This window comes from Pholis gunnellus, assembly GCF_910591455.1.
Source record: "Pholis gunnellus genome assembly, chromosome: 8".
NCBI lineage: Eukaryota > Metazoa > Chordata > Actinopteri > Perciformes > Pholidae > Pholis > Pholis gunnellus.
In genome coordinates this window covers 27491854-27502947 of record NC_136534.1, presented here as the reverse complement: position 1 = coordinate 27502947, position 11094 = coordinate 27491854, and the positions used below count along the sequence as shown (strand labels likewise).

Sequence of the window (11094 nt, the reverse complement as noted above, 5' to 3'; positions counted from 1 at the left end):
ATTTGATAAAACTATCAAAAATATTTCATAAATAATCTCCACATTGACCCCCCCTCTCTCCTGAGAGCGATGGTTCAGTCTACAATGTGACGACGATCACGTGTTACCGTAATGTGTCTAAAATGACGTCACGTAAGAAAAACTCCTGTTTATTTTTCAGATTTTCTCCACAAACAAACTTCCCGCGTCACGTGATCACTATCTGATCAGCTCCATATCGATTACTGACCGGATGAACCCTCCGGTAGTTCTAAAGGTCAGGCGCACGGTACTTTTATTTTGAAGTGCTTCCTGTTTGCTCTGACAGTTACGGTAATGGAGCGGTGTGGTCCGACCGTCTGAACACGGAGCAGCTCGAGAGGAACCAGCAGCTGATCGATCAGCCAACAGACACCCGATCACTGATGGAGGACCGGGTCTCTGGACCCAGACTGGTTCTGGTCTTCAGCGGGAAACGGAAGTCCGGAAAAGACTACGTCACGGACCTGATCCACAACCGGTAAACCGGTTTATGATTGATTATTAATCAACGAGGCTGATGGGAAAACATGATTAATTATGTTTTTATGTTTGTGACAAACTGAAGTAACTGTTATACTGCAATACTGTGTTTTACTGCAATACTCTGTGTTTTACTGCAGTAACTCACCTGTTTCTTCTTCTGTAGTTTAGGCTCTGATGTTTGCTGCGTCCTGCGTCTGTCTGGACCTCTGAAGCAGCAATACGCTGAGGTGAGACACGCGCACGCGCACACGCACTCGCACGCGCACACATCATTACTGCTGAGTCATGCTGGTTCTGGTTCTGGTGGTTCTTCAGGAACACGGTCTGGACCTGGACCAGCTGCTGGGTCCTGGTCTTTATAAGGAGCGGTATCGAGCCGACATGATTCTTTGGGGGGAAACCCGACGGCGCCAGGACCCCGGATTCTTCTGTCGCCTAGCAACCAGAGGGGCGCGGCAACCCGTGTGGGTACGTTACCATGGGGACCGCGGTGTGTCGTTAGCATGGCGGGGCTAACGTTCTGTGACCGGTGTAGCACTAAAGCATGGCGGAGCTGGCTAGGTAGCTAGTTAGCTGGCTTCCACCATGCTATAATGCTACACTGCTGGTTACTGTGTTTTAGCTAACACCGTGACGTAAAACGGGTCGGCGTGTTTTTAATCTACCAGGAAACAGTAGAAGAAGAAGAGAGAACATGGAGGTCTTCAGGAATGTTTTTGAATTGTTGTTTCATGTCAGCTGTTGGTCAGGAGATAAACAATATAAATATCTGTGGTTAGCGTTAGCCAACAGAAGCAGCTCTCTGATTGGTCAGGTGGTGAGTGACGCTCTCTCTGCTCTCTGATTGGTCAGGTGGTGAGTGACGCTCTCTCTGCTCTCTGATTGGTCAGGTGGTGAGTGACGCTCGGAGGCTGTCAGACCTTCAGTGGTTCTGGTCTGAGTTTCCTCGACAGACTCAAAGTGTCAGAGTTCAAAGCTCAGAAGAAACACGCAAACAGAGGGGGTGGAGCTTCTCTGCAGGTAAGATCACCTGTTTGTTTACGTCTGTCGCTCTGCCCGTTTACCCGTCTCTCTGTTCACCTGTCTCTCTCTCTCTCTCTCTCTCTCTCTCAGGTGTGGACGATGCAGAGTCAGAGTGCGGGTTGGACAGCGGGGTTGACTTCGATTGGATCGTCACTAACGAGACCGACGCCCCCTCGTTAGAAGAGCAGCTGCAACCAATCCTGAAGCTGGCTGAGGACGCAGCGTCATCACTCTGATGTTACGGATCAATAAATGTATTGATAACTGATGAATGTGGAGCCGATCACCGTTTATCTGATCAATAAAGTTTTGAGTCTCAGGTTGTTTACATCATCACTCAGAGCAAAGGCTCATGGGAGATTCTCACCTGTCAGACACTAATAATAAATAACTAATCTGATCAATGAACTGAAACTAGAAATGATTAGTTGATTCAGAGCAGATCTACGATTGAGGGATTGACTCCACACGGCTCTCAACATGGCAGCAGCTAGCGGCCATTTCAGAGAACAAAATATTAATTAAATGTTTATTTGAAGTGAAATAAAAGCTCAGAGTCAGTTCGGATCTACAAACCAGTGCCGGTGCTTTTATTTTATAAAATCCTGTCTCATGATTTATTACAATGAGCTGTGACATCATCACCGCTTCAGGTAAAAACAAACTTTATTCATTCACGTCATCGGGTCAAAGGTCACCAGTGGCAGTGGAATGCCTCGTGGTGATTGGCTACCTTAAACCACGCCCCCCAGGAACAAAAACAATAACTCATTGGCTCTAATCGATTATTAGTTAATGTGGCAAAAGAAAACAAACCGTTAAGACAAACATGTAATTAGTCCTTGATTAGTTCTGAACGAGGAAACGAATGTAAGTCTGTTAAAGTCCCTTATAGACAAAGTATATCAAGCAGCTCCTCCACTGGCCTCCTTCACTTAATACTGGGGGGGGGGGGGGTGGCACTGTCAGCAGGTAAGGAGACGAGGAGGACGAGGAGTTCATTAAAGCAACACTCCCAATATGTGACTTTAAGAATCAGAAGGAATGTGTGAAAGCAGGAATCATTGAGAGAGCGAGAGGAGGTGAAGGAAGGAAGGATGTGAGGGGAGGAGACAGAGCAAGAGAGGAGGTGAAGGAAGGATGTGAGGGGAGGAGACAGAGCAAGAGAGGAGGTGAAGGAAGGTGGAGGAGGAAAGGAGCAGGAATGTTTCAGCCAAAGAGTTGCACCCTGTCCTCCCCAACATAAAGGAGGAGAGGGGAGGTGGGAGGAGGAATGTTTTGGCCACGGAGTTCTGCCGTCCACCTGTCTGGCAGCGGGGGGGGGGGGGGGGGGGGGGGGGGGGCTCAGCAGGAGTTGAGCTCCTCCATGGTCTGATTCAGAGTCGCCTGAAGCTCCATGTTGGCGTTTCTGGCTGAAGTCAAAGCATCTGGAACCAAATCAGTCACAGAATAAAACTTCCACGAGCATCAGATGTCACCAACTACATAACAAATACAGGTCTCCAGGTCTCCATCATTATTCTAACAGAAGAAGAAGAAGCCTCACCCTCCAGCCCATCAATGGTTTTCTCCAGTTTGGCCACTGAACGCTCTGCAGATTCAGCTCTGCTCTCAGCCTGCAAACAGGAAGTGAACCGGTTGGTTTCTCTTAAACATATTTACATGAGACAGAAATATTAAATCAGCGTCTCACCTCCTTGAGTTTGTTGCTCAGGTTCTTGATCTCCTCTTCATACCGGTCTTCCTTATGAGAGTACTGAGAGACAGACAGACAATCAGAGAACCAGGTGTACGGACAACAGCAGGTAACAGGACACCTCTGATTGAGTCCTTCAGGTCTGTCAGTAGCTCAACAGGTGAGCGTAAAGGAGTCAGCTAACAGGCTAACAGGTGAGCGTAAAGGGGTCAGCTAACAGGCTAACAGGTGAGCGTAAAGGAGTCAGCTAACAGGCTAACAGGTGAGCGTAAAGGAGTCAGCTAACAGGTGAGCGTAAAGGGGTCAGCTAACAGGCTAACAGGTGAGCGTAAAGGAGTCAGCTAACAGGTGAGCGTAAAGGGGTCAGCTAACAGGCTAACAGGTGAGCGTAAAGGAGTCAGCTAATAGGCTAACAGGTGAGCGTAAAGGGGTCAGCTAACAGGCTAACAGGTGAGCGTAAAGGAGTCAGCTAACAGGCTAACAGGTGAGCGTAAAGGGGTCAGCTAACAGGCTAACAGGTGAGCGTAAAGGGGTCAGCTAACAGGCTAACAGGTGAGCGTAAAGGAGTCAGCTAATAGGCTAACAGGTGAGCGTAAAGGGGTCAGCTAACAGGCTAACAGGTGAGCGTAAAGGAGTCAGCTAACAGGCTAACAGGTGAGCGTAAAGGGGTCAGCTAACAGGCTAACAGGTGAGCGTAAAGGGGTCAGCTAACAGGCTAACAGGTGAGCGTAAAGGAGTCAGCTAATAGGCTAACAGGTGAGCGTAAAGGGGTCAGCTAACAGGCTAACAGGTGAGCGTAAAGGGGTCAGCTAACAGGCTAACAGGTGAGCGTAAAGGAGTCAGCTAATAGGCTAACAGGTGAGCGTAAAGGGGTCAGCTAACAGGCTAACAGGTGAGCGTAAAGGGGTCAGCTAACAGGCTAACAGGTGAGCGTAAAGGGATCAGCTAATAGGCTAACAGGTGAGCATAAAGGAGTCAGCTAACAGGTGAGCGTAAAGGGGTCAGCTAACAGGTGAGCGTAAAGGAGTCAGCTAACAGGTGAGCGTAAAGGGGTCAGCTAACAGGTGAGCGTAAAGGAGTCAGCTAACAGGTGAGCGTAAAGGAGTCAGCTAACAGGTGAGCGTAAAGGAGTCAGCTAACAGGTGAGCGTAAAGGAGTCAGCTAACAGGTGAGCGTAAAGGAGTCAGCTAACAGGTGAGCGTAAAGGAGTCAGCTAACAGGTGAGCGTAAAGGAGTCAGCTAACAGGTGAGCGTAAAGGAGTCAGCTAACAGGTGAGCGTAAAGGAGTCAGCTAACAGGTGAGCGTAAAGGGGTCAGCTAACAGGCTAACAGGTGTACCGTACACATAGAATGAGTAGAACGGACATCTAACTGTGCTGTGGTCATGTGACCAGTGTTTAAGGACCTCCTCCTCCTACCTTCTCAGTCTGGGCCTCCAGAGACTTTGAACTAGTGAAGACTGATTTCAGCTCCTCCTCCAACCCTCGACTCTTACTGCAGGTCAAACAGGTGAGTTGTTATTTGTGTCTTTGGTCTGTTTCAGAGAGTTCAGAGTTCATGAGGAGCAGCAGGTTAAAGTCATGCAGAGAGCAGCAGGAGCAGGAGCTGAAGCAGCAACTAGAGGTCAGAGGAGGTCAGGAGGAGGAGCTCCTCTGGTTTGATTGACAGCAGGTGGGGGGTACCTTGTCCTCAGACGCCTGCAGGCTCTTCAGTGATTGGTCGAAACTCCTCAACTGCTCCTCCAACCTCCGAACCTTACTGTTAGAGACACGTGGGTGCGTGGGACAGGTAGACAGGAGGACAGGTAGCAGGAGGACAGGTAGCAGGAGGACAGGAGGACAGGTAGCAGGAGGACGGGTAGCAGGAGGACGGGTAGCAGGAGGACAGGTAGCAGGAGGACAGGTAGCAGGAGGACAGGAGGACAGGTGGACAGGAGGACAGGTAGCAGGAGGACAGGTAGCAGGAGGACAGAGGACAGGAGGACAGGTAGCAGGAGGACAGGTGGACAGGAGGACGGGTAGCAGGAGGACAGGTAGCAGGAGGACAGGTAGCAGGAGGACAGGTAGCAGGAGGACAGGTAGCAGGAGGACAGGAGGACAGGTAGCAGGAGGACGGGTAGCAGGAGGACGGGTAGCAGGAGGACGGGTAGCAGGAGGACGGGTAGAAGAGAAAGACGGATGCAGTTAAGATTAGAGCGTAGTTAGTGAAGCAGTATGACATCACGCTGAGGTCATCGGTCTGATCGTGACATCACACTCTGATGAAGAACAAGAACTAACTGAAGTTATTAGCTATAACTAATAAATACACACGTTATTATTAGTGCTGGGCAAGTTAACGCATTGTTATCACGTTAACGCATTTTTTAAGTTTATTATTAAGCGGACATTTTTAACACAAAAACGAGCGGTGAACAGCTGTGTGTGTGGCGTCTCTTCCTGTTTCCTTCCCCTACGTTCCCCTGGGTCCTAAGTCCCTCCATGTACAGCTTCTCATCACCCTCTATGTACCAACGTACATTTATAACAAATGTATTCTTTTTACTATACAAGTGTTTTTGTTTGGAATATGTATAATAAGCATAGTGCTGGGCGGTATGAACAAAAATTAGTTTCACGGTATTTTTCCCTTGACTGTGTTTTTATATGTTTATAGTGTTTCACTCTCCTCTCAGGAGCTCACAGAGTATCAACATGTTCCTGTCATCGTGTATGAAGGCTGTGATTACTACAGGCTGTGCTCGTGTGTTCCTATAATGTTGGGATGGCAGGTTAGCTGAAGTATTGTCGCCCCGGTCAGACGTTCCATGAATCCAGTGTTGTGATCGTTGCTCTGAGTCTAGACTGTCTGTAGTGGGACCAGGTCCTTCGGCTTCACGGTTTACGGCCGTCATCACACTCTTGGTGCTCCAACATGTTTCCTGCTGAGGTGATGAGTGAGCTGCTCATGTTACCAGCAGCAGCAGCAGCAGCAGCGGCTCGACACACTTTGAATAGATCGTCTTCTGGACTCTTCCAATCAGCAGACCCAGCTCCTCTCTCTCCACAGACTCTATCGCTGCATCTCCGTCTGTCTTTGTTCCTCCTGCATCGCTCTGTTCTGTTCTTTAATGTAGCGTTACTGTAGCGACGGAGCCTCTCAGCTGTTAGCACACTGTTGTGCTAGCGGGCTAGCTAGCGAGCTGTACCCAGCATGCAGTTCTGCTGTAATGTTATAAATGGTTTGTGTCACAGACTGTTGTGTGGTGGTGTTCTGCTCTGTTAACGAGCGTTAGTTGTGGGTTATTAATGGTTATAAAGTTATAACCATCACTAGAGTCTCAACACACACACACACACAGCTCTGACTGTTGCCTTCTCAGCGTCAACAACACAACAACACAACAACACAACAACACATCAACACATCAACACATCCTGCTGCCTGTTGTAGAGTGACAGCAGCTGTTTCGGCGATGCACCGGTGTGACGGTGTGTATTAACACCGGTACCGCCCAGCACTAAATAAACACATTTAGTTATCACTACTGAGAGTTTAACAAACATTAAAACATGACGTAGATAGGTTTCAGGTTTAAGATGTATATTTAAATTCATCTCTGACACACATGAAGATAAAGTTGTGAACACGTCTGAATATCTATGATCAGAATCATTATAACTGTGTTATAACTGCTGCTGTGTGAAGAGAATCCTGCTGTTAACAAGAACCTGATGAGTTTAAAGTGTTTAAACCAAATGTTGTTGACCTTTGACCTTTAGTTCATAGAGCAGCACTTTAACATAGAAGAGCTCAACACACTACTTTAGATTCATTATGAACTTTAACACAACAATGAGATTAATCATTGTAATCGTTGCCCAGCACTAGTTTTTATAGATCAGAATATATTTCATAACTCCTGAGTGTAGAACTGTAACTAAGCAGCTTCATGCTGTAAGCAGCTGTTAGACATGCAAAGGTGTGTGTGTGTGTGTGTGTGTGTGTGTGTGTGTGTGTGTGTGTGTGTGTGTGTGTGTGTGTGTGTGTGTGTGTGTGTGTGTGTGTGTGTGTGTGTGTGTGTGTGTTATAGACCTCTCTCCCTGCTCAGCTCTGTCTTCAGCTCGTTCCAGTTCACCTTCCACCATCACCAGTTTACGAGCCACCTGCCAATCGAACACATAACTTTTACAGTATAACCATAAGAAGTCTGAGTACATATGTATAACTACATAAGCATCAGTATATAAATACAATACTATCAAAGCTAACGAGAGGCAACACTAAGCTAGCCATGGACATGCTAGCTACCTAACTAGCCTGCTATGGAGATGGACATGCTAGCTACCTAACTAGCCTGCAAGCTACAAGCTAGCTACCTTGTCCAACACCAACATGTTCATAGAAATAAGTCAACATGTCTACTCAGAGAAAAGGTCGACATAACGCTGCTCATGTTGTTTTCGTACCTCTTCATATTTCCGGTCGGCCTCCTCAGCGATCAGCTTGGCTTCTCTCAGCTGAACCTCCAGCTGCTCCATCTTCTCTTCATCCTTCAGAGCTCTGTTCTCAATCACCTTCATACCTCTGAGAGGGAGACAGACAGACGAAGAGCTATCGGTGAATTTGTCTCCCCTTGTTTGAGGAATAAAACCTTCAGGTTGAGCTCAGGTGTGCGCCTGACCTCTCGCTCTCGTCGGCGGACTTCTCCGTCTCGTCCAGCTTGTGGAGGGTGGTGGACAGTCTCTCCTGGACTCGCTCCAGATTGTCCTCGCTGAGCTGCAGACGGCGACCCAGAGCAGTCACCTCCGCCTCTGCCTGCAAGACACAGCAGGGGGGGAGACAGCCCACAGGTCAGGTTCACCTGTCTCAGGTGTGTATTTTAACTAAAAACACCTCACATTCCTCTTTCAACACAGGTATGTGTGGCATGTGACACTACCTGACAGACCCTCATCACCTGGACGTGTGTGTGTGTGTGTGTGTGTACCTCCTCTCTGCTCCTCTTCTCCTTCTCCACATCCTTCTGCAGTCTGACGGCTCGGTCCTCGGCCTCCTCCGCCTGCTCCTGCAGCACTTTGATCTTCTTCTTCACGGCATCGATGCTGTTCAGTCCTCCACTCATCTTCTTCTTCTTCTTCTTTAACCAGGAAGGATAAAGTAATATTTAGAAGAGCTGCAGACTAACTGATCAATGAATACAATAGAATATATATTAATTCATAAATATAATAAAGAACGTACAGAACATTTGAATGTTTCAAGAATTTAAGGATCGAACATAAAACAATTATTCTAAATTAATTATCTAACTAGTTTATTAATCATGAACTGGATAAAACTACTAAAATACTAAATAATAATTAACAATCTTTAGGATTTATACGTTACATTTTATTTATTTAATTATATATTTATTGTATATTATATTATATATATTGTTACCCTGACGTGTTGTTGATCTGTAACCAGCACGTTAGCCCCGGGTGCTAACAGCGGACCACCGCCCTTGTTAGCATGCTAACATGTTAGCCTAGCGTTCAGAGCTTGTGGTAAACCAGGTGAGATGTAACGTTTCTGGTTCTTCTTACCTGTCCGAGTCCTCTGAAGAAAACACACCTGCGGCTCGAGCCCGACTTCACCTGTCACCGTCACTTCCCTGTTAGCAGGTGGGCTAACTACCTGTTAGCTGTTAGCAGGCTAACGGAGCTGCTGGCTCACTTTTTTAAACCGAGAGAAGTTAAAGAAACAGCGGACAAACTGCGGCTCAGTGTCGGTCTGAAGCGCCACAAGGACTCTGGTCTCTGGGTGCAACGGTTCTGGTTCTGGTTCTGGTCCTGGGCGCTGTCGGTGCTGGTGCTGGTGCTGGTGCTGGTCCTGGTGCTGGTCCTGTTTCTGATTCTGAGTCTCTTCCTCGTCCAGCTAATTTAACGTTAACTCCCAACTGACGACTACACCCGCTTCCGGGTTAAATTCCCTCCACAGGAAGTGACGATAGATGTCCTTCCAGATTAAAAGTGATTAAGAAGTCTGTTCCTTAAAAGATAAACTTTTAGTTTTTGTCATGGATACAAATCTCAGTGTTTCAAAACAACTGTTATCATTTTTTTGCAAATTCCAGAAAAAAGAAACGGAATAATAGAAAACTAAATTGTACCTTATTTCTAATTGATATTAACTTCTGTTACAAACTGAAAAATAGAAAAAAAACAATATAAATATATATATATATTTATACATATGTATATATATTTATAAACGTATTTATATACATTTATAAGTATATTTATAAATATATATATTTATAAATGTATATTTATAAATATATATATTTTAAATATAGAAAATGTGTGTTGCATTAATAGATGTTATGAAGAAGCTAAAATAATTTTGCATCATTTAATTAATATAAGAAATAAAACAATCTGGAGATTAAAAGTATTTCATGATTTTAATCTCCAGAAATAAAAACATCAACATCACATGTTCTCCAGCTGATTAGATTTATAATGAGCACACAAACAATAAACTTACAGCAAAAATCATTTTCAGTCTTCTGATGAAATCTTTGTACAAACACTTTACTTCATTAGAACGATTCTGACTCCAGATCAGAATCACCTGAACCCGTCTTCAAAAGTCAGACTTCAAGATAAAAAGCTTCAGTTTGCTTCTGATGAGCTCGGATCACATGATCCCAAAACACCTGAAACACAGAAATGAGCTCAAAAGAAGAGGAGATTTGATATTTTAATAAACATGATGAAATGTGTAAATGACACAACTTGACATCTTATTAAGAGATTAATATTCATTCATTTGATGTTCGTTCCTCCTGTAAACCGTCTCTGTGTACTATTAGAAATGTTTAAATGTGTTCCAGAGAACGATGATGAAGATCATTTTTATGTTTTTCTATCTTGTGATCTTTAACACTTTGGAGTTTTTATTCCTTCACGTGAACCATCGTTAAATATCTTCAGTCTGTGGTTCACGTTTCTAACTTTAAACCCTGATGAGTCCTTCACACTGAGATCATTTTGATTTAAACTCATCACAATCATTAAACTCCTTCATTCTTTTTTTTAAATCTATAATGAAATGTTTGTAAAAAATCTGCAGATGTATAAACATCCACACGCTGTTCTCTAACATGTGGACTGAGATGAACCGTCATCAGTCAACACTGTGAATAAAGTTCAATAAAGTTCAATAAAGACAGCATTTTGGTTAAAGGGTAAAACTCTCCAGTCAGTGTTGATGGTAAATGTAGTTCATGGAGGCAGTCCTCAGTGCTGCTGCCATGTGACTAAAGGCGAGATAGAGGGAGAAGAACTACAGACTGTTTCAGCTTGTAGTCCTCCACACAGCCAGAGGGCGCTGTGCTCTACATGGAGCTCACAAACACAACTACTGTGTTCTCTTTGCTTGTATTGCTAACAGTGATGATGGCATCCCATAATATGAGGTCAGAGGACGCTCTGGACGATGACGCTCTTGACGAGGACGCTCTGGTCGAGGACGCCCTGGATGAGGACGCCCTGGACGAGGACGCTCTGGACGAGGATGCTCTTGACGAGGACTCTCTTGAAGATGACACCCTGGACAATGACGCTCTTGACGAGGACGCTCTGGACGAGGACGCTCTTGACGAGGACGCTCTTGACGAGGACGCTCTTGACGAGGACGCTCTGGACGATGACGCTCTTGACGAGGACGCTCTGGAGGAGGACGCTCTTGACGAGCACGCTCTGGAGGAGGACGCTCTTGACGAGGACACTCAGGACAAGGACGCTCTGGACGAGGATGCTCTTGACGAGGACGCTCTGGACAAGGACGCTCTGGACGAGGACGCTCTGGACGATGACGCCCTGGATAATGACGCCCTTGAC

The 11094-nt window shown here is 45.9% G+C and overlaps 2 protein-coding genes across 3 annotated transcripts; one reads left to right on the top strand and one right to left on the bottom strand.

Moving 5' to 3' along the window:
• The first annotated feature begins 322 nt into the window (after positions 1-322).
• On the top strand, positions 323-2096 carry pmvk (phosphomevalonate kinase). Its single transcript, XM_079165242.1, has 5 exons — positions 323-499; positions 668-731; positions 820-972; positions 1395-1524; positions 1618-2096. Exons 1-5 carry the CDS (start codon positions 405-407, stop codon positions 1761-1763), a joined length of 588 nt encoding a protein of 195 aa, XP_079021368.1. The 5' UTR covers positions 323-404; the 3' UTR covers positions 1764-2096.
• LOC306700273 (uncharacterized protein) lies at positions 2093-9141 on the bottom strand. Of its 2 annotated transcripts, none has more exons than XM_079165241.1 (9): positions 8794-9141; positions 8193-8342; positions 7887-8020; positions 7672-7789; positions 7298-7368; positions 4906-4981; positions 3221-3283; positions 3074-3143; positions 2093-2954 (listed from the first exon to the last, which is right to left on the bottom strand). In XM_079165241.1, exons 2-9 carry the CDS (start codon positions 8325-8327, stop codon positions 2872-2874), a joined length of 750 nt encoding a protein of 249 aa, XP_079021367.1. In that variant the 5' UTR covers positions 8328-8342; positions 8794-9141; the 3' UTR covers positions 2093-2871. The 2 variants fall into 2 exon arrangements, with proteins under 2 accessions (XP_079021367.1, XP_079021366.1); XM_079165240.1 differs by lacking the exon at positions 4906-4981 and adding an exon at positions 4642-4717.
• Positions 9142-11094: the final 1953 nt, after the last annotated feature.

Coding starts and splice junctions, on each gene's coding strand:
- pmvk (XM_079165242.1), top strand. CDS start 405: ATGGAGGACCGGGTCTCTGGACCCAGACTGGTTCTGGTCTTCAGCGGG. Junction 732..819: donor TGAAGCAGCAATACGCTGAG/GTGAGACACGCG, acceptor GTGGTTCTTCAG/GAACACGGTCTGGACCTGGA. Junction 1,525..1,617: donor GGGGTGGAGCTTCTCTGCAG/GTAAGATCACCT, acceptor TCTCTCTCTCAG/GTGTGGACGATGCAGAGTCA.
- LOC306700273 (XM_079165241.1), bottom strand. CDS start 8,327: ATGAGTGGAGGACTGAACAGCATCGATGCCGTGAAGAAGAAGATCAAA. Junction 3,284..4,905: donor TGCAGGCGTCTGAGGACAAG/GTACCCCCCACC, acceptor TCTGTCTCTCAG/TACTCTCATAAGGAAGACCG. Junction 2,955..3,073: donor AACCATTGATGGGCTGGAGG/GTGAGGCTTCTT, acceptor ATTTGGTTCCAG/ATGCTTTGACTTCAGCCAGA.